This window comes from Odocoileus virginianus, unplaced genomic scaffold, assembly GCF_023699985.2.
Source record: "Odocoileus virginianus isolate 20LAN1187 ecotype Illinois unplaced genomic scaffold, Ovbor_1.2 Unplaced_Scaffold_17, whole genome shotgun sequence".
Lineage (NCBI taxonomy): Eukaryota > Metazoa > Chordata > Mammalia > Artiodactyla > Cervidae > Odocoileus > Odocoileus virginianus.
The window spans coordinates 468,965-492,552 of NW_027224279.1; the positions used below are offsets into that span (position 1 = coordinate 468,965).

The 23,588-nt window shown below is 40.3% G+C and overlaps 1 protein-coding gene across 2 annotated transcripts in view; it reads left to right on the forward strand.

Annotated features, from left to right (window-relative positions):
- VOPP1 (VOPP1 WW domain binding protein) overlaps positions 1 to 23,588 on the forward strand; it is a 153,113-nt gene that overhangs the window by 75,539 nt on the left and 53,986 nt on the right. For both annotated transcript variants that reach the window (XM_070462910.1, XM_070462909.1), the window contains exon 2: positions 2,063 to 2,121. In XM_070462910.1, coding sequence (XP_070319011.1) covers positions 2,063 to 2,121 — 59 coding nt within the window. The remainder of the gene's footprint in view (positions 1 to 2,062; positions 2,122 to 23,588) is intronic.

Sequence of the window (23,588 nt, forward strand, 5' to 3'; positions counted from 1 at the left end):
TAGTCTAGGAGAAACCACACTGTAAAGAAACATGGGTTTGAGCAAGATACCCGTAAGGGGTCCCAGTGTTCAATCTGTAAAATGGCATTCCTCATACTGACACACCAAGAAAAAACTCCTACAAGGCAACAATGATGCTATTTTTGTTGTTCCCTTAAGAGTTAGGAGATGTGGTGCTTGGGTCCAACAATGTGGCGGCTTTGAACAGGAGGTCTTCAGGTAAAGGGCTGTCCCACAGCGGACGCCGAGGGCAGCATCTCAGGTCCTGCCTGCTGAGGCCCTGCCAGCCCTTGCTCCTGGGCCCGTGGGTCTGAGTCTCCAGTGAGATGCCCGTGGGGGTGACCAGAGAAGCAACAAGTGGGGAGTTGGACTTGTCCAAGTTTCAGGACTGGCATTAGGGTCACCATTTCTTGACTGTGCGTGGAACTTGAGTGTCGAATTCCAAGAAAGCGTGTCTGTCTCTAGTGGTGATGGAGAATGAAGAAGAGACGTTGGAAATGCCACCTGGAAATGAGACCTGGTTTCTCAATTTATCACAGAAGACCAGTGAAATGAATTGTAACTTAGGGTACAGACCTGAAATTGCTCTTACTTGACAAGATAAATTGATTTCTTTAGCTGTCTGAACTTCGTTTCTTGAATTGGACATGAGCTAACCTAGTCTAAATTAAACTCATTTTCCATTAATAAATCTGGGTTACTTCAGGCTGCCCTAATGTGCTTATTAGTGTCTTAAAGCATATATGTGTTTTTAAAATCCAGTGTTTCATGCTTTTTTCACAACTCATTGAATTTAGCCAGCCTAATACATAACATTCATACTCACCTCTCCCCTGGCATTCTGCTGTAGATTTGGGGTGTGTTTCTGAACTTCTGCAGCTGTCAGGCAGACTGAGGTAGAAGGGCATCAGCATACACCCCGGGAGAGGGGGTGAACAACACAGTTGGTCCCTGCCTTGTCCAAAGAAAGCTTTGCTTTCACTGTGCCTTTTCCTGCTGGTACTTTTGCATTGTAATATTTTCAGGATGTTATTTACATATGGGCATCAATGAACTGGGTCATGAAACTGGGAAGGAAGTTGTGTATTTTTTAAAAATAACGGTATGAGTGGAGTAATTTTAGAAAAGCCTTGCTCAACTTGGCCAGAGCATTTCTGCTTGGAACTCTTGCTTGCAGTTGGTGCCCCTGGCTTTCTGCCACTTGTCAGGTGTTTGAGATACTGAACCCCCCAGGGTGGAATCACATCTGCTCAGCCCTGCCGTCTAGAAAATTCAGCCTCAGCTTCCTTGGAAAGCACAGGGAAGTCCCTCCTTGTCCCCCTCTTCCATCTTTCTCATCCCTGGGAAGGAACGAGGGCAGGGCCCCCACTGATTGTATCAGGTCAACTCTGTCTCACAGATTCTGGCAGGCATAGGTGCCCACTGAATATGCCTTTTGGAATCCTGTAGACCATTGAACAACATGGGTTTGAACTGCATGGCTCTACTTATACATGATTTTTTTTTTCAATAGTAAATACAACAACACTACATGATCTGTGGAGCCATGGTGACGGAAGGCTGACCCATAAGTTCAATGTGAATTTTCAACTGTGTGGATGATGGGTGCTCTGAACCACCACATTGTTTGAGAGTCAGTATATCCTGAAATATAAAGATCTAGAAATGTTAAAACTCTGGGAGATGTTTTTCAAAAACAAAAATTAGGGGGAATCTGTGTAATTATTTGTAGCATCTTTAGATATTTGAAGTATCATACCATGTGAATTTTAAAAAATGGATTGTTTTTAATTTGCATTTTAATGAATTATTCATCCCCTTGTACTTAGAAAAGCTAGAAAAGCGATAGGGAAATAGATGTTTTCTTCTCTTTCAAAAATTTTGAAGAAATAAAAAGTCATGTAGCAGGTGAATCTCCCTCTGGCTCATTGTCCCTCCAATGCCTGCTTCTCACACTTTAAGCTGCTTTCACTCATCCTTCCTTGTTTTTTTTGCGTGAGATCTTCTCAACAGTATGCAAATGAGTTTTCACTGACGAATCTTTTCTTCCTTCTATTTCCAGTGCACAGAGGCCAAAAAACATTGCTGGTATTTTGAAGGACTCTATCCCACTTATTATATGTAAGTATTGGCACTTACCTGTGGTCACACTTTCTCTGGGAATTATTTCTTTCATAGGTCACAGGAATGGCTATGGGATAGGGCATGCCCAGCCTGGGGCTGCGGGATAGGGCACGCCCAGCCTGGGGCTGCGGGATGGGGCACGCCCAGCCTGGGGATGTGGGATGGGGCATGCCCAGCCTGGGGCTATGGGATAGGGCACGCCCAGCCTTGGGAGGCCTCTCGCCCTGGTTTCACCTGCCTGTGCCCCTGAATGAGCAGGCAACCCCTCTAAGGACTCAGACCAGCTGCCCTGAGGACAGTGTAGCATTCTGAGTGCTCTGTTCTGTGAAGCGTGTTAGCTTGTATGTGATTGGTGAGGGCAGAATGTCTCAGCAAGGCCAACATTGTATTGATTTATACACATCTTCCTAGGCAAAGAGAGCAGAGGTGGTGGGAAAGAACTCTGAACTTGAATAGGGCAGGAAAAGTACTTAGTTCTGCTGTGAGTGTGAGAGAAAGAGAGAGAGATGCATGATCACAAGGGTCGCCTGGCCCTGGCGCCTCTCTAGGCAGGTGCAGTCAGCCTGGCATGTCTGCAGGTTATGCCTCTTCCTGTGCCCTCAGCACCTGCCAGCATCGCTTTTATTAAAACATTACTGTATTTGTATTTCTGTATTTTTAATACCTGCTATGACAGCCACTATCTTCACTGACACACCTGCCTAGATGGCCAGATTAACTGCCTTGATTATCAATTACTATTTTTGATTATGTTTTGAAGTTCCATAAGTTTCAAGTGGGATGTGCCAAAGCAATTTTTCCCCCAAAACCCTTGTATTGAATTTTGTTAAACATGAAAAATTTTAGTAATGCATATAATTGTTATAGCAGAAACATTATTTTCTAGTATATGGGGAGATTGAACAGGAGATACTATACATAATAGCAAAGAGGGTTATTTCTTAACTGGCCAAGATGTATATTTTTCTTACCTGTCATTCTTCAGTTTTTAATCTTGAAGAGACCAGTATATGTGGAGAAGGTTGCTGGGTTGTGAATGGGAATGGAATACAGGTAAAGGGCAGTTTTTCTCCTTGGTTTCATATTGAAAAGCCGGAGTCATTAGTGCCCCGCAGGGTGTAGTCCTGGCAGAAATCCTCTGCAGCTGCTGAAAGACAAAATCTACTTGAAAGATAAAGTAGCAGCAACTCTTAATTACAGAGTTGTCATCTTGAAGAAAAATGGTTGTGGGATAACAGGGAGGCGAAAGATTTGGTTCTTAATACAGTGAATTTTCCTTGCGAAGCTTTAGTGCTTTTAAAAAAAATTGTTTTACAATATTGTGTTGATTTCTGCCATACATCAGCATGAATCAGTCATAGGTGTACATATGTCCCCTCCCGCTTGAACCTCCTTCCAACTTCCCATCACATCCCACCCCTCTAAGTTGTCACAGAGCCCCAGTTCAAGTTCCCTGAATCATATACCAAATTGCCACTGGCTATTTATTCTATATATGGTAGTGTATATGTTTCCATACTACTGTCTCCATTCATCCCACCCTCTGCTCCACCCTCTTCCGTATCTACAAGTCTGTTCTCTGTGTCTGCATCTCCATTGCTGCCCTGCAAATGGTTCATCAGTACCATCTTTCTAGATTCCATATACATGTGTTAATCTTCGATACTTGTTTTTCTCTTTTGGACTTACTTCACTCTTATGTAATAGGCTCTAATTTCATCCACTTCATTAGAAAGTCAAATGTGGTCTTTTTTATGGCTGAGTAATATTCTGTTCTATACACGTATCACAGCTTCTTTATCCATTCATCTGCCAATGAACATCTAGGTAGCTTCCATGTCCTAGCTATTGTAAATAGTGCTGCAATGAATATTGGGGTGTGTATGACTTCTTCAGTTATGGTTCCTCATGGTATATGCCCCATAGTGGGATTATTGGGTCACATGGTAGTTTTATTCCTAGTTTTTAAAGGAATCTCCATACTGTCTTCCATAGTGGCTGTATCAATTTATATTCCCACCAACAGTGCAAGAGGGTTTCCTTTTCTCCACACCCTCTCCAGCATTTTATTTGTAGATTTTTAAACAGTTATTTGGAGAAGGCAATGGCACCTCACTCCAGTACTCTTGCCTGGAAAATCCCATGGATGGAGGAGCCTGGTGGGCTGCTGTCCATGGGGTCACTAAGAGTCAGACATGACTGAGCGACTTCACCTTCACTTTTCACTTTCATGCATTGGAGAAGGAAATGGCAACCCACTCCAGTGTTCTTGCCTGGAGAATCCCAGGGACAGGGGAGCCTGGTGGGCTGTCGTCTATGGGGTCGCACAGAGTCGGACACGACTGACGTGACTTAGCAGCAGCAGCAGCAGCAAACCTTTCTTTATTTTTTAGTTGAAGGATAATTGCTTTACAGAATTTTGTTTTCTGTCAAACATCAACATGAATGAGCCATAGGTGTACATATGTCCCCTCCCTCTTGACCCTCCCTCCCGTCTCCCTCCCCATCCCACCCCTCTAGGTTGATACAGAGCCCCTGTTTGAATTCCCTGAGCCATACAGCAGATTCCCATTGGCTATCTATTTTACATATGATAATATAGGTTTCCATGTTATTCTCTCCATTCTTCTCACTCTCTTCTCCCCTCTCCCTGTGTCCATAAGTCTGTTCTCTATGTCTGTGTCTCCACTGCTGCCCTGCAAATAGGTTCATCAGTACCATCTTTCTAGATTCCATATATATGCGTTATATATGATATTTATCTTTCTCTTTCTGACTTACTTCATTCTGTACAATATACTCTAGGTTCACCATCCACTTCATTAGAGCTGACTCAGATGCATTCCTTTTTATGGCTGAGTAATATTCCTTTGTGTATATGTACCACAACTTCTTTATCTGTTCATCTGTTGATGGACATCAAGATTGCTTGCCTGCCTGTTCTAGCTATTGTAAATAGTGCTGTAATGAACATTGGGGTACATGTGTCGTTTTCAATTTTGGTTTCCTCAGGGTATATGTCTAGTAGTGGGATTGCTAGGTTATATGGTGATTATATTCCTGTTTTTTTAAGGAATCTGCATACCATCTTCCATAGTGACTGTATCAATTTACATTCCCAACAGTGCAAGAGGGTTCCCTTTTCTCCACACCCTCTCCAGCATTTATTGTTTGTAGACTTTTTGATGATGGCCATTCTGACCAGTGTGAGGTGATATCTCATTGTAGTTTTGATTTGCATTTCTCTAATAATGAGTGATGTTGAGCATCTTTTCATGTGTTTGTTAGCCATCTGTATGTCTTCTTTGGAGAAATGTCTATTTAGGACTTCCACCCACTCTTTGATTGGCTGTTTTTCTGATATTGAGTTGCATGAGCTACTTGTACATTTTGGAAGTTAATCCTTTGTCATTTGTTTCATTTGCTACTATTTTCTCCTATTCTGAGGTTTGCCTTTTCACTCTTTTTATAGTTTCCTTTGCTGTGCAAAATCTTTAAGTTTAATTAGTTCCCATTTGTTTATTTTTATTTCCGTTGCTCTAGGAGATGGTTTACAGAGGATCTCGCAGTGATTTATGTCATAGGGTGTTCTGCCTATGATTTCCTCTAACAGTTTTACAGTTTCTGGTCTTTCTACATGATGTCCATGTGTAGAGTTTTATCTTGTGTTGTTGAAAGAGGGTGTTTGCAAGAAAAAGAAATTCAAAAAAGCAAAATGGCTGTCTGAGGTGGCCTTACAAATAGCTGTGGAAAAAGGAAAAGTGAAAAGCAAAGGAGAAAAGGAGAGATATACCCATTTGAATGTGGAGTGCCAAAGAATAGCAAGGAGAGATAAGAAAGCCTTCCTCAGTGATCAGTGCAAGGAAATAGAGGAAAACAATAGAAAGGGAAAGACTAGAGATCACTTCAAGAAAATTAGAGATACCAAGGGAACATTTCATGCAAAGATGGGCTCAATAAAGGACAGAAATGGTATGGACCTAACAGAAGTAGAAGATATTAAGAAGAAGTGGCAAGAATATATGGAAGAACTGTACAAAAATACATCTTCACAACCCAGATAATCACAATGGTGTGATCACTCACCTAGAGCCAGACATCCTGGAATGTGAAATCAAGTGGGCCTTAGAAAGCATCACTACGAACAAAGCTAGTGGAAGTGATGGAATTCCAGTTGAGCTATTTCAAATCCTAAAAGATGATGCTGTGAAAGTGCTGCACTCAATATGCCAGCAAATTTGGAAAACTCAGCAGTGGCCACAGAACAGGAAAAGATCAGTTTTCATTCCAATCCCCCAAAGAAAGGCAGTGCCAAAGAATGCTCAAACTACTGCACAATTGCACTCATCTCACATGCTAGGAAAGTAATGCTCAAAATTCTCCAAGCCAGGCTTCAGCAATATGTGAACTGTGAACTTCCAGATGTTCAAGCTGGTTTTAGAAAAGGCGGAGGAACCAGAGATCAAATTGCCAACATCATTGAAAAAGAAGAGAATTCCAGAAAAACATCTATTTCTGCCTTATTGACTATGCCAAAGCCTTTGACTGTGTGGATCACAATAAACTGTGGAAAATTCTGAAAGAGATGGGAATACCAGACCACCTGACCCACCTCTTGAGAAACCTGTATGCAGGTCAGGAAGCAACAGTTAGAACTGGACATGGAACAACAGACTGGTTCCAAATAGGAAAAGGAGTACATCAAGGCTGTATATTGTCACTGTGCTTCTTTAACTTGTATGCAGAGTACATCATGAGAAACACTGGGCTGGAGGAAGCACAAGCTGGAATCAAGATTGGCGGGAGAAATATCAATAACCTCAGACATGCAGATGACACCACCCTTATGGCAGAAAGTGAAGAGGAACTAAAGATCTTCTTGATGAAAGTGAAAGAGGAGAGTGAAAAAGTTGGCTTAAAGCTCAACATTCAGAAAACTAAGATCATGGCATCTGATCCCATCTGATGGGATGGGATGGCAAAATAAATTTGCCATCTATTTCCCCATGGCAAATAGATGGGGAAATAGTGGAAACAGTGGCAGACTTTATTTTTTTGGGTTCCAAAATTACTGTAGATGGTGACTGCAGCCATGAAATTAAAAGACACTTACTCCTTCTGAGAAAAGTTACGACCAACTTAGACAGCATATTAAAAAGCAGAGATGTTACTTTGCCAACAAAGGTCCATTAAGTCAAGACTATGGTTTTTCCAGTAGTCATGTATGGCTGTGAGAGTTGGGCTATAAAGAATGCTGAGCACCAAAGAATTGATTCTTTTGAACAGTGGTGTTGGAGAAGACTCTTGAGAGTCCCTTGGACGGCACGGAGATCGATCCAGTCCATCCCAAAGGAGATCAGTCCTGAATATTCATTGGAAGGACTGAAACTCCAGTACTTTGGCCACCTGATATGAAGAACTGACTCATTAGAAAGATTGAAGTCAGAAGGAGAAGGGGACAACAGGGGATGAGGTGGTTGGATGGCATCACCGATTCAATGGACATGAGTTTGAGTCAACTCCAGGATTTGGTAATGGGTAGGGAGACCTGGCATGCTGCAGTGCATGGGGTCACAAAGAGTCAAACATGACTGAGGGACTGAACTGAAGTGGACTGAGTGCCCTTTCTTATCTCTTATAATACTCTATATGTTATATAAAGTTCTGTTTTGTCTTATATGAGAATTGTTACTCTGGCTTTCTTTTGACCTACATTTGCATGGAATATCTTTTCCCATACTCTCACTTTCAGTCTGTATGTGTCTCTAGATCTGAATTGCGGTTCTCTTGTAGACAGCATATATGTGGGTCTTGGTTTTTTTTTTATCCATTCAGCCATTCCATGTCTTTTGGTTGAAATGTTTAAACCATTTTCATTTAAAGTAATTATTGATATATTTGTTTCTATTGGCATTTTTGTAATTGTTTTGAGTTGGTTTTTGTAAGTCTTTTTTTCCTCTTGTATTTCCTTCCTATCAAAGTCCCTTTAATATTTATTATAAAGCTGGTTTTGTGGTGGTGAATTCTCTTATCTTTTGCTTGTTTGTGAAGCTTTTGTTTTCTCCCTCAATTTTGAATGAGATCCTTGCCAGGTAGAGATGTCTTGGTTGTAGATTTTTTTCCCTGTCAGTACTTTAAATATATCCAGCCACTCCCTTCTGGCCTGCAGGGTTTCTGCTGTTAATCGTGTAGGGGTTCCCTTGGATGCTACTTTTTGCTTTTCACTTGCTGCTTTTAATTATGCTTTGTTTTGTTTAATCTTTGAAGTTTGATTAGTATGTGTCTCAGCGTGTTTCTCCTTGGGTTTATCCTGTACGGGTATTTCTGTGCTTTACGGGCTTGACTATTTCTTTTTCCATGTTAGGGAAGTTTTTGACTATAAGCTCTTCAAAGATTTTCTAGACCCTTTTTCTCTTCTCTGCATGCACACATGCTTAGTCGTTTCTGTCATGTCCAACTCTGACCTTATAGACTATAGCCCACCAGGCTCCTCTGTTCATGAGATTCTCCAGACAGGACTATTGGAGTGGGTTGCTATGCCCTCCTCCAGGGGATCTTCCTGACCCAGGAATTGAATGCATGTCTCCTCCATCTTCTGCACTGCAGGCACTTTTTAACCCACTGAGCCACCCTTTTAGGGCCTGAGAAACCCCTTCTTCTTCCAGGAACCCTATAATTCAAATGTTGGCGCATTTAATATTGTCCCAGAGGTCTCTGATGCTTTCTTCTTTTCATTCTTTTTCGTTTTTTCTACTCTTCGGCAGTTTTTTCCTCCATTCTATCTTCCAACACACTTATCCATACTCCTGCCTCATTTATCCTTTTATTGATTCCTTCGAGAATATTGTTAATTTCAGTAATTATGTTATTTGACTCTGTTTGTTCTTTATTTCTTCTAGGTTCTAGTGAAATGTGCTAATTGATTCTTGCATTTTCTGTATTCAGTTTTCGAGGTTCTGGATCATCTTTGTTGTAATTAATCTGAGTTCTTTTTCAGATAGGTTGCCTAGTTCCTCTTCATTTATTTGACCTTGCAAGTTTTTACCTTGTTCTTTCATTTTACAGCATTTCTCTGTCTTTTCTTTTTTCCTAACTTAATGTGTTTGAGGTCTCCTTTTCCTAGGCTTTATGGTCATAGTCCTTCTTCCTTTTGGTTTCTGCCATCAATGAGAAAGATTGGTCCCGTGGTTTGTGTATACTTTGTGTTGGGAGGGACTTGTGCCTGCATTCTGGTGGTAGAAGATGAGTTTTTTTTTCTTCTCGATGGGCAGGGCTGTGTGAGGTGGTATGTTTTGGGGTATCTGTCTGCTGATGATTGGATGTGTATTGTTGTCTTGCCTGCTGTTTTGTGAGGTGTTCTGCACTGGGTGCTGAGTGTTGGGTAATGCTGGGTGTTGGATACAGGTGGAGGCCTTTGTGGTTTTTCACTAATTAGTACTCCCTGGGGTTAGGAGCTCTCTGGAAGTCTTGGGTCCTGGACTCAGCACTCCCACTCAGAAGGCTGAGGCCCAGTCTCTTACTGGGGAACCAAGACTCTGCCAATCTCTCTGTGTGTCAATGATTGGTTTGCTTTGTTTTCTCTTTATTTTCTTAGACATCTGTTAAGGCCTTCAAATTACGTTTGTTACTGAGTCCAGGCTCACTCTGCTCGCCGCCTGATAGGCCAATGAATCTGAGAGATGGGTGTTGAGGCAAGGAATATGACTTTATTTGGAAAGCTGGCTGACCAAGAAGATGGCAGACTAATGTCTCAAAATAACCATCTTGCTTTAATTCTTGATTCAGCTTCTTATGCAGATGTGGATCAATCTTGTCTTCTTTTGTGTTCTTGGTTTTGTGTGTGTGTTCTTTCTTGAAAATGGATCTTTCTCAAATTGATTTGTAGATCAGCTGATGAACCATTTCCTGATTTTTAGTAGTCAGAGGTCCTTTTTCCTTTGTTCCTTTATACATTTATTTATTCACTACATATTTTGTAAGTGTTTTGCATTGATAAAAACACACAAAGAAAGACAAGCCCTGTTTTGTCACTCAGATGGTCTAGTTTGGATTCCTTTCACCTCTCATCTCTGCTGATAGTTAGAGGAAGGGTCCTAAAAATAGAAAAGTAACATCACTCTATTTTTAGAATACTGATGCTCTGTATAAGAATAACAAAGGTAACATTCATTGAGCACTTAATATAGGCTAGGCATTGTTTTATGCACCTCACATGAATCTATGTCTTTCAACCCCATAGCCACTTGAAAACTCCAACCACACACACCTAGTTCTTGAATCTATCTCTGATTTTTCTCTTCCTTTTCTCTCTGTTCCCACACCTCACCTGAATCCATACCTCTGTTAATGCTCATCTAAACCATTGTTACAAACTACCCCCCAGTTTTATTAAGATATAATTGTCATATAACATTGTATAGATTTAAGGTATATATTATGGTAATTTGATATATACATTACAAAATGATTACAACCATTGCATTAGCTAACACCTCTATCACATCACAGAATTACAATTTTTTTTTTTTTGGTGATGAGAACATTTAAGATCGACTCTTTTAGTAACTTTAAAGTATAGAATGAAATAGTATTAACTGGAATCACTATTCTGTGCCTTACATCCCCAAAACTTATTCATCTTATAACTGGTAGTTTGTACACTTTGACACACATCTCCTCATTGCATACCCCTGCCTGCCCCCATTGCCTGGTAATAACCACTGTTTTACCCTCTTTTTCTATAACTTCTGCTTTTTAGATTCCACATATAAGTAAGATCATTGTTGTTGTTGTTTAGTCACCAAATCATGTCTGGCTCTTTGTGACCCCATGGACTGTAGCCTGCCAACTCCTCTGTCCATGGGATTCTCCAGGCAAGAATACTGAAGTGGGTTGCCATTTCCTTCTCCAGGGGATCTTCCTGACCCAGGTATTGAACCCATATCACCTGCTTGGCAGGGAGGATTCTTTGCAACTGAGTCACCTGTGAAGCCTAAGTGAGATCATAGATCTATCTGTATTTCATTTAGCATAATGCCCTCAAAGTCTGTCTATGTTGTTGCAAATGCCAGGATTTCCCTCTTTCTCAGGACTGAATAAAATTCCATTGTGTGTATATGTACATTTCCTTTATTCATTCATCCATTGACAGACACTCAGATTGTTTCCATTTCTTGGCTGCTGTGAATAAGGCTGAACCATAGGATTGCAGATGTCGCTTCAAGATCTTATTTCCATTTCCTTTGCACATATACTGGAAGTGTAATTGGCAGTTGTATTTTTAATTTCCATAGTGGCTACATCAATTTAAATTCCTCCCAGTAGTGGACAGGGTTCACATTTTCCATACCAACACTTTTCTTGTCTTTTTGATGATAGCCATTCTAACAAGTGTAAGGTGATACCTCTGTGTGGTTTTGGTATGCATTTCCTGATGATATGTGATATCAAGCATGTTTTCATGTGCCTGTTGGCCATCTCTATGTCTTTTTTGGAAAATAATCTATTCATTTCCCCTGCCCATTTTAAAATTGGATTATTTGGTTTTTTTCTTGTTAAGTTATATGATTTCCTTGTATATTTTAGATATCAATCCCATAAAATCATTGCCTAGACCAATGTTGAAGATTTTCTTCCCAACTTTTTCTTTTAGGAGTTTTAGATCCATTTCAAGTCAGTGTTTTTTAGTGGTGTAAGATAGGGGTTTGATTTCATTTTTTTTTTACATGTGTTTCTTTAGTTTTCCCAGCTCTATTTGTTAAAGAGACTGTCTGTTCCCCCACTGGATGCTCTTGTCTCTTGTATTAAATATTAGTTGACCATTTATGCAAGGGTTCACTTCTGGGTTTTTTATTCTGTTCCATGGGTCAGTGTGTCTATATTCATGCCAGTACCAAATTGTTTTATTACGGTAGCTTTGTTGTGTAATGTAAAGTCAGGGAGTGTAATACCTCCAGCTTAGTTCTTTCTCGTGATTGCTTTAGCTATTCAGGGTCTTTTGTGATTCCATAAAAAATTTAGAATTGTTTTACCTGTTGCTCTGAAAATACCATTGAATTTTGATAGAAATTTCGTTGCAGCTCTAGATGACTTTATGATGGGTCTCCTTTCATTCTCTTCTCCCATCAAGTTCTCACTTCTTTCTAAATTACTGAAAATTTTGTGTCATTTTCGTACTTAGAGGCATTAGGAAAAAGTTCAAGCCCTTGGCCAACTGTAAACTGTAGGTTTCCATGATATTTGTCTGATTTTATCTTCTTTATTTTGAGTCTCATGAAGGCAAGCCCCATGACTTTATTTTTAAAGTATTTTTGTCTCTTTTAAAAATTGAAGTATAGTCTATTTACAATGTTGTACTAGTTTCAAGTGTACAGCAAAGTGATTCAGTTTTATATATATATATATATATATTCTTTTTCAGATTCTTTTCCATTGTAGGTTATTACAAGATATTGAATATAGTTCCCTGTACTATACAGTAGGTCCTTGTTTATTTTATATACTACAGTGTACCTGTTAAATCAAAATTCCTAATTTATCCCTCCCCACTTCCCACTTTGGCAACCATAAATTTATTCTTTATGTCTGTGGTTTTATATATTTTGGTTTTATATTCATGAACTTAATAAGTTCATTTGTATCATTTTTTATATTTTATATAATATTTTTATATAATATATATTTAATATATATTATATATTTATATATTATATATTTAATATATTATTTATATTTTTATATTATACATATAAGTAATATCATGATATTTGTCTTCCTCTGTCTGGCTTACTTAGTATGATATCTATAGGTTCATCCATGTTGCTGCAAATGGCATTAATTCAGTCACTTAAAAAATTTATCAAAATATAGCTGATTTGCAGTGTTGTCTCAATCTCTGCTGTAGAGCAAAGTGATTCGGTTATACATATACACATTCCTTTTCACATTCTTTTCCATTATGGTTTATCACAAGATACTGAATAGAGTTCCCTGTGCTATACAGTAGGACCACAACTCTTAAATGAATTCTCAATGCCTACGACAGTGCCTGGCACACAGGGGACATCCCTGGATGTTGAGTGAATTTGAGTGGATGCTTTTCCATCCAGTGCTCACCACTTGGCAGTGTTGGCTCGGGGTTCTTCTCAGGCATTTCCGTGTTCTCTGCCTGGGAGGCTTCTCAGTTCCTCTTTCCTTGTTGGCCTCTTGGGGAGTCCTCACAGAGTGCTGTAAATCCCTCGAGTGCTCGTGGGATGGAGCCAGGGCATGTGTATCTGTTTGACTCAGTGTGCAGCGGAGTACATGGCATGTGAGTGGCACTCGATACTTATCTTCACCTTTGCAGTTTGTTTACTACCAACGTGTTTCACTCTCAATTTCACTTATATTCTGGCACCTTGTCATTAATCATAGATTTTGAAATGTTTTGGGGTCCAGAAGATCAGCATTCAAATATTTGCTCTATTACTTTTTTTTAAAGTGAGATGAATTTACCACAAAATAAAATTACAGGCCAACATCACTGATGAACATGTTTGCAAGAATCCTCACAAAATACTAGCAAACTTTATCCAAAAATACATTAGGAGGATATATACCATGATCAAGTAGGATTTATACCAGGGATGTAAAGAGATTTTTCAATATATACAAGTCAATCAATATGATATGTCACATTAACAAATTGAAAATAAAAACCATATGACCATCTCAATAGATGCAGAAAAAGCTTTTATAAAATTCAACATCCATTTATGATAAAAAAAAAAAGTTCAGAGAGTGAGCACAGAAGGAAGCTACCTTAACATAATAAAGGACATATATCACAAATTTACAGTTAACATCGTACTCAATGGTGAAAAATGAAAGCATTTCCTCTAAGATTAGGAACAAGACAAGAATGTCCATTATTGCCACTTTTATTCAGCATAGTTTTGAAAGTCCTAACCAGAGCAGTCAGAGAAGGAAAGGAAATAAAAGGAATCCAAATTGGAAAGTGAAAAGTAAAACTGTCACTTTTTGCATAGAAAATCCTAAAGATGCTACCAGAAAACTACTAGAGCTCATCAATGAATTTGGTAAAGTTATAGATACAAAATTAATATACATAAATTGGCTGCATTTTAATACACTAACAGCAAACTATCAGAAAGAGAAATGAAGGAAACAATTCCTTTTATCATCACATCAAAGAGAATTAAATATCTAGGAATGAACCTACCTAAGGAAGCAAAAGACTCTCTGAAAAATACAAGACTATAGTGAAAGAAACTGAAGACCACACAAACAGGTGGAAAGATATACCATGTTCTTGGATTTATATGAATCAATATTTTCAAAATGGTTATACTACCCAAGGCAATTTACAGATTCAGTGCAATCTTTATCAAATTACCAATGGCATTTTTCACAGAACTAGAACAAAAAATTTTAAAATTTGTATGGAAACACAAAAGACCCTGAATAGCCAAAACAATCTTGAGAAAGAAAAACATGGAGCTGGAGGAATCAGGCTTCCTGACTTCAGACTATACTACAAAGCTACAGTCATCAAAACAGTATGGTACTGACACAAAAACAGAAATATAGATCACTGGAACAGGATAGAAAGCCCAGAAATAAACCCATGCCATTATGGTCAATTAATCTATGACAAAAGAGGCAAGAATATACAATGGAGAAAAGACAGCTTCTTCAATAAGTGGTGCTAGGAAAACTGGACAGCTACATGTAAAAGAATGAATTAGAACATTCTCTAACACCACACACAAACACAAATTCAAAGTGAATTATAAACTTTAACATAAGACTGGACACTATAAAACTCCTAGAGGAAGACATAGGCAGAACAATCTTTAACATAATTGAAGCAGTGTTTTTTTGGATCCATCTCCTAGAGTTATGAAAATAAAACAAAAATAAACAACTGGGATCTAATTAAACTTAAAAGCTTTTGCACAACAAAGGAAATCATCAACAAAATGAAAAGACAACCTATAGAATGGGAGAAAATATTTGCAAATGATGCAGCTGACAAGGGATTAATTTTCAAAATATACAAACAGCCCATACAAATCAATATAAAGACATCCAATCAGACAATGGGCAGAAGAGTTAAATAGGCATTTCTCCAAAGAAGACATGCATGCTCAGTTGCTCAGTTGTGTCTAACTCTGTGACCGTTTGGACCATAGCCCATCAGTCTCCTCTGTCCATGGGATTTTTCAGGCAGGAATACTGGAGTGGGTTGCCAGTTCCTCCTCCAGGGGATCTTCCTGCCCCAGATGTTGAACCTGCACCTCCTGTGTCTCCTACTTTGCAGGTGGATCTTTGCCATTGAGGCATCATTGCTAATTATTAGAGACATGCAAATCAAAGCTACCTCACACAGGTCAGAAGGGCCCTCATCAAAAATTCTACAAGCAATAAATTCTGGAGAGGGTGTGGAGAACAGGGAACCCTCCCACATTGTTGGTGGGAATGTAAATTGGCACAACCATTATAGTGAACAGTATGGGGGTTCTTTGAAAACTAGAAGTAGAATTGGAAAAGGTGAAAAGTCTAATTTGAAAAGATACATATACTATTCATTGTAGCACTGTTTACAGTAGCTAGGGCCTGAAAGCAATCTAAATGTTCATCAGAAGAAGAATGGATAGAGAAGATATGGTGTTTACATATATATATGTAAACATACATATATATGTATAAACGTGTAAACACACATATATGTATACATGTACATACATATACACACAATGAAATATCGCTCAGCCATAAAAATGAATGAAATAGTGCCATTTGCAGCCACATGGATGGACCTAGAGATTATCATACTAAGTGAAGTAAGCCAGACAGAGAAAGACAAATATCATATAATATCACTTATATGTGGAATCTAAAAAAAATGATACAAATGAGCTTATATACAAAACAGAAACAGACACACAGACTTAGAAAATAAATTTATGGTTACCACGGGGGAAGTGGGGGAGGAATAAATTAGAAGTTTGGGATTAACAGATACATATTACTATATATAAAATAGATATTCAACAAGGATCTACTTTATAGTACAGGGAACTCTATTCAATATTTTATAATATTCTCTAAAGGAAAAATAATCTGAAAGAGAATATATATGTATAATCTAGTAATTTTGCTGTACACTTGAAACTAACACAACATTGTGAATCAATTATGCTTCAATTAAGAAAAAATGGAGGTGAAATTTACATAACAAAATTAACCATTGTAAAGCAAATGGCACAGTGGCATCCAGTATAGGCATGGTGCTGGGAAGTCTCTGTATTTATTCAGTTCCAGAGGTTTCCATCAGGGCTCCGTCATTTGCTAGCCCCTTGACCTTCTCAATTAGTTTCTTTGTGAACTGTAAACATGAGTATTGGCCTTCTGGATTGTGGCTCAGAGCCTTTCCGCTTGCTGCACCCTTGAGGCGTGTCGGTGTCCAGACATACCCACAGGCTCAGTGTGGCGCCAGGAGAAGATCTTGTTTTTACCATCAGGGTCAATTAACATGTGAAAGTTCTTCTCCCTGCTTTCCACCCAGCTGGGGCAAAGGAACACTTTTATCCCAGGGGAGAGAGGAGCTGTGATTTGGATGCTCTCTAATCCGGCCCAGCTTACATTGTTGTAGGGTTGATTTGCTGCAGGTAGACACCAGCTGCAGAAAGATCACAACCTTGGCTTGGCTACAAGCGCTTGCCCTTGTGTGTTGTTCCTGGAAGCCAGCCCCATCGTGGTTTCTTTGGACATGGCACAGAAGGTAAGGGAGATTGGCGTCCAGTGGAAGCTTGCCCTTGCTGGGGTTCCGAGTAGCGAGGTTTGGCACTGTGGTCTGCACAGGATGCCAGACCTGCCTTAGAACACACGTCAGGTGCCACGTGCTTACTACTCAAGGAGCTGGGATGCTACACCTCCTTTGTTCAATCCACCAATGCCTGTTGAGTGTCTGCCACATGCTGGTTGTTGGGCGTTGGTTGTACAGGTCAGAGGTGGTGCTTGTGCCCCAGGGAGCTGTGAAAATTATGTATGACTGACCAGTTAATTTTTTGAAGCATCTTTAACATTAAATTTAAAAATTGTGAGTCATTAACAGATCTCATTTAACAACTATATTCCAGTATATTTATATATAGATATATACTCTGTCTTTCATTTCTACTGGGTAAAGTGCTTTGTGTAAGATTCTCCTAAGTAGATAATTCCTTAGAGATATATTGACTCAAGATGGTGTTTTTATTCTATTTCAGGGTTTTCCCTGCCCTGGAAAATATGTTAAAAGGACACCTCAATTTTGTGCTTATAGCTTACCTTAGAGCACACTGGGGAGAGAACATCCAGGTCACACACTTCTTTTAGGGATTTTACTCTTACTTTTGAAATCTAATTTCATTTGTCTCACTAGAAGTCCCATATGACACCCTCTTGTCCCTCTGCATGTTCCTGAGTTTCATTTTAGTGTTACAGCCATCAAGCTATTAGAGGCTAATTTTTTAAAAAAATAATTAGGTTTCCATTGTAGCTACCTGTACATGCAAAATGACTTTCCCTTGATTTGTTTATTTATCCAAATTATGTCTGCCTCTGCCATTTCTCTTCATCAGGATTTTTTATTTCTTTAATTTGTTAATTTACAGCAGATGTATGTACAAACAAAATATGTTCTCATTTTGGAAGAAAAAAATCCCTTTGGAACCAGAACAGAGAAGCAACACTTACTTTAAACCTTTTTCCTATGATGTTTTCTTCTTACCTATGCTTCGGCAACTTTTTTTCCTCTCTACAGGGGGCCCTTTCAAAAGCTTTTAATTACAATGTACCTTTTCTTGTGCTTTGGTTCTGAGCTTACTGGAGATACCTCCTGGTAGCAACAGTGTGATTTATAAATGGCAGGGAGGTCACCATGTCCTCACCAGTCCTGTTCCTTTGCTTTCATTCTGGCTCTGGATTGTTCTGCGGAGGACTCAGTCACTCAGCTGTCTTTGTCTGCAGCAGCAGGTGGCCAGGTGAGCAGGCCAGGTGAGCAGATGGGGAGCTGCCTGCCAAACAGCACTTGCTGCTGGCCTTGTGGGGCTGCCTGAGTCCGCAGAGCCTGGCTTCCTTCCTGTTTGTTCAGAATCCAGAGCACACCACAGACCAAGGTGGCAGTTGTCAGAGAAGAGTCCTGATGCAGTCTCCCATCCTGAAGTGCCCGGGCACTCCAGTAGCTGTCCTGTTCCAAAGTGCACCTGTGCTCTGCTCCTGCATGTTCAGGAGGGCAGCCGCATGGCTGGGGCTAGTTCTGGGTCAGCTGTTCTCACCAGCAGATACGTGTAGAATATATTTGTTCATTTATTTATTTCTGGCTCCTGGACAGGAACTTGAACCATAGGTCCTCAGATTAAAACTCTGATGCTCTTCAAATCATAGGATTCCCAGGAGAAGACAAAAAGAAAGGGCATGAGAAAATACTTGATATAATAGTTGAAAACTTCCATAAAATGGTGAAGGAAATAGCCACCCAAGTCCAAGAAACCCAGAGTCCCAAACAGGATAAACCCAAGGCGAATCACCCCAAGACACATATTAATCACATTAATGAAGAGCAAACACAAAGAGCAAACATTAAAAGCAGCAAGGGAAAAGCAACAAATAACACACAAGGGCATCCCCATAAGGATAACAGCTGATCTTTCAATAGAAACTCTTCAGGCCAGAAGAGAATGGCAGGACATACTTAAAGTGATGAAAGAGAAAAACCTACAACCCAGATTACTATACCCAGCAAGGATCTCATTCAAATATGAAGGAGAAATCAAAAGCTTTACAGACAAGCAAAAGCTGAGAGAATTCAGCACCACCAAACCAGCTCTTCAACAAATGCTAAATGATCTTCTCTAGACAGGAAACCCAGAAAAGGTTTATAAACTCGAACCCAAAACAGCAAAGTAAATAGCAGTGGGATCATGCTTATCAATAATTACCTTAATGTAAAGGGCCTGAATGCCCCAGCCAAAAGACAAAGACTGGCTGAATGGATACAAAAACAAGACCCCTATATATGCTGTCTATAAGAGACTCACCTCAAACCAAGGGACACATACAGATGGAAAGTGAAGGGCTGGAAAAAGATATTTCACGCAAATAGAGACTAAAAGAAAGCAGGAGTCACAATACTCATATCAAATAGACTTTGAAATGAAGGCTGTGAAAAGAGATAAAGAAGGACACTACATAATGATCAAAGGATCAATCCAAGAAGATATAACAATTTATATATGCACCCAACATAGGAGCACTGCAATATGTAAGGCAAATGCTAACAAGTATGAAAGGGGAAATTAACAGTAACACAATAATAGTGGGAGACTTTAATACCCCACTCACACCTATGGATAGATCAACCAAACAGAAAATTAGCAAGGAAACACAAACTTTAAATGATACAATGGACCAGTTAGACCTAATTGGTATCTATAGGACATTTCACTCCAAAACAATGAATTTCACCTTTTTCTCAAGTGCACATGGAACATTCTTCAGGATAGATCACATCCTGGGCCATAAATCTCACCTTGGTTAATTAAAAAAAATCGAAATCATTTCAAGCACCTTTTCTGGTCACAGTGTGATAAGATTAGATGTCAACTACAGGCAAAAAAAAAAAAAACTATTAAAAATACAAACATATGGAGGCTAAACAACACACTTCTGAATAACCAACAACTCACAGGAGAAACCAAAAAGGAAATCAAAATATGCATAGAAACAAATGAAAATGAAAATACAACAGCCAAAACCTATGGGATTCAGTAAAAGCAGTGATCACCCACTGCTCCAGTTTGTGAGGTTCCTGAGATGTCTTTATTCGGTGCTGAGCTGGAGCTTTGTGACAGTCGGGTACATGGGTGTTTATCTAGACCGTGACTGTTTTCATTTGATTTTAAACAAGCTGGAGAAAGCTGGTGATTTAGATGTGCATGTTTCCTCTTCTTTATGAATAGAAATGGATCTGGTCATTCCTTCCAGAAAATTGAAGGTAGGTTAGAAATAGGTAGGGTCTCCTTAACTAGACACCAGTGATTTAAAACCAGCATGACCCTGTGGCCCTCTGTAGAGCTGGCCAGTGGAAAAGGACACAGAAGGTCTTTGATGTACCTTTACTCTCTTGGAATACTAAGGAAACCTTAAGACCATCACTGCCTAATTTTCCAAATGAAGTAACTGATGCAGGAGATGCCAAGCTATCCACCTGGGCCCACAGTATTTTCAAGGGTCTTTTTGTATGACTGGGTCACACCTCTAGCTGCCACATGGATGGAACAGAGATGCAGGACATTGGGGTTCTGGGTGTTGTGTTTGTACACTTATTCTAGTTTTGGATTCATCTCTTAAGTACCATTGAAATAGAGAATGTGATCTACCGAAACAAACTAAGAACCTCTAGAAATCTCCACTGAGACTTGAGGGAATCTACAACTGCCCACCCAGCTCACAGGAGAGAACAAAGGAAACAGAAGGAATATAAATGGAAGACAGAATGCATAAACAGGTAGTAAGGACACACATCAGGGTCATGCAGGGATTTCTGCAACCTTTGTTGAGTACCTGTTGCTTGCATACCACCACTGCAGCGGAGAGACTGCTTGTCTTAACGACTGTAGTAGAGACGGGGGAGGCAGGCCTCAGGCCCTTCTCTGGCAGCTCTAGGAGGGGCCATTACTTCCAGCACTGTTTTTCTCTGGCTATTGATTTTGACCAGGCCATTTTCAGACCCTGTTTCCATGTTTCCCATTGGAGTGTTGAAGCTTTGTTCAAAGTACAAAGCTGATTTACCTGGTTTATCACATCTGTCTGGGTTCATTTCTCTGCTCTAAATAATTAAGTGGGTGAACTGTTCCCAAGGTGTCAGATCAAGATCCTAGAAACAAGCTTTGTAGAGCCTGCACTCAGCTAGGAGGTTGGTGTCAGTGTCGGCGCAGGGACCCTGCATTATGACTGTCTGTGCCCAGTGCCCCCAGCAGCTTGGGGAGCCTGAGCTGTGTGCAGGGTGGGGATAGGGCCGGGCAGGGGGATTTCAACTGGTGAAGCAGCTGAGCACAGCCTTTGGTAGCACCTGGGGGGGGAGGTGTCTGGTCTGGGGACAGATACACTAAAGAAGAACTTTTCTCCTGCCTCATTTTTGTTGTTGGGCTTCTCAGTGAAGACTCCTGGTGTAAGTTGAGGGCATTTTCATGCCCTTAGAACAGGGAGAAAGATGCCACTGTAACTCTCCTTTCAGATATCTAGATTCCTGCTATGGTTTGAATATTTGTGCCCCCCCCCCACACACACACACACAAATTTCCACGTTGATTCCTAATGTACAAAGATGATAGTATTATAAAGTAAGGCCTTTGGGACGTGCTGAGGTCATGAGGGAGAGGAGCAGTGCTCTTGCAAAGTAGCCCTTGGACAGCTGCCTCACCCCGTCTCCCATGTGAGGACCCAGTGAGAAGGCTGTGAGCCAAGAGGGGTCTCACCAAAGCACAGCCATGAGCTTGATCTTGGACTTCCCTGCCCCCAGAACTGTGAGAAGTAAATTTATGTTGTTCATATGCCACCTAGTTGGTAGTATTTTGTTATATTGACCAAAACAAACTAAGGTAACCTCTAAAATATTAAGTTTTATATGTACTCTGTAACTTGATTTTTTTCACTAACTGTCTATTGTAAATCTTCTAAATCGATATACAAAGCAACCTCATTGGTTTTCACAGTGACAGTGTTCCTTGAGGAGGTACCATAATTCGTTTATACATTCCGTTATAATCCTTGTACATTCAGGTAGTGCCGCTTTTGTCTTGCAGATCTGCATTTCCTTGTCTATTAAAGTTTGAAACTGTACTCATAAACAAATTTTTAATTCACTTGGTAGCAACAATGCATTTGAACAACATGAGGCTTTTAAAATTCTTTTTAGGATTCCATTTAGTGTGATGTGCTAAAATATAAACTGAGATGTATTAAAATTTTCAAGAGTTTATTGGAGGAAATATCAATTCAAATTGGGCAGCACCATCCTGGCAGTGGTGAGGAACATTCCACCTTCGGGAGCCAGGGGCCACGTATTTATTATAGAGAAGCAAACAAAGAAGTGATTTGATAGGCTACAGTTTAAGAGGTTGCCTCCTCTGGGAAAGTCCTTTTGGCTATTGGTCATTGGTTTCCTTCCCAACCTGAGGCATTCACAGGAATCTGGCTCAGGTTTCAGCTTGCTTACTAGGCTTGGCAGCCAGCCATCAGAGCCCCCTCAGGCTAATGACCTTCTTGTTTGAGAACTTGAACAGGTGTTTTGTGTATTTCAATGCAGATTTTGCTGGCAGTGTTATGTAGCACATTGTGTTACGTATCTTATCATTCATGATCCCAGACACTTTTCAGTCTCCACGTATCTAGTCCCAGGAGTTTGGAGAAAGGAAGCTGGTATGCCCCCATGCTCAATGAACATTTTCCTACAAGTACTGGAACTTACTTTGTTGTGAGATGGATCTGCAGAAATATCCATCTCTGGATTGCTGAAGCAAAAGGTATGCTTGCTTTATATATTTTTAAAAATACTGTTAGTCTCCCAAATGCTGTGTTGGCCATTCTAGTGTGGGAGCAGCTGACCTTGCTTAGCACCATTGGGTGGAACACTGTGATCAGAGGACACTCTGTACTTTGGGTTCTTGTTAGGTATGTGTTGTCTCATCACGGGGAGCTCTCTGCTACAGCATCACTTCTGCTAAAGGCAAACACTTGTGATGTGCCAGGAACTGTGGTAGGCACCTGGGCTATACATAGAAGAATGTGCTAGGGTTGTTCTTAAGCTCATGGTCTGAGGAGGATAGATCCCTTTAACAATGAGCAGATATTGTACATGGGCAGAGGTGGAAACACAGCAATGGGAGGATTCTGTCCTAGGGGGAGAATGAGGGGTGGTGCTGAGAAGGTCCTCACAAAGCTGACCTTTGACAGCCGAGGAGCAGTTTCAGAGGCTCTGAGGAGAGTGTATCTGGGGAACCACAAGGCTGGAGTTTAGGCTGCCTTGCTGATGGCCGGGGCTGAGGTGAAGAAGGAGGGTATGGCACATTGAGGGTGTCAGTGGCCTTCTGATGAGCTGAGACCTCCTTCTGCATAAAGCGAGTCTACAGCACAGCTTGGCCTCTGAGAAGGCTGCCAGTGCAGCCCTGAGCCAAGGAGGTTGCCCTGCATTGAGGGCACAGGGCGGTGGGTCTGACTCCTTCAGTGAAGCTGGGCTGAGAAACAGGTCAGTGGGCCCAAATGTACCTCAGAAGAATCAGTGTGGGGACGAAGGGAGTCAGGAACTTAGAGGTCTCTGCTTGGCAGACAATGAGAGCAAGTGTGAAGAAAACAGGCTCAGTGAGGGTTTTTGCAGGAGGGTGTGGGGGATGTCAAGTTTGAAGTTTTTGCACAAAGTC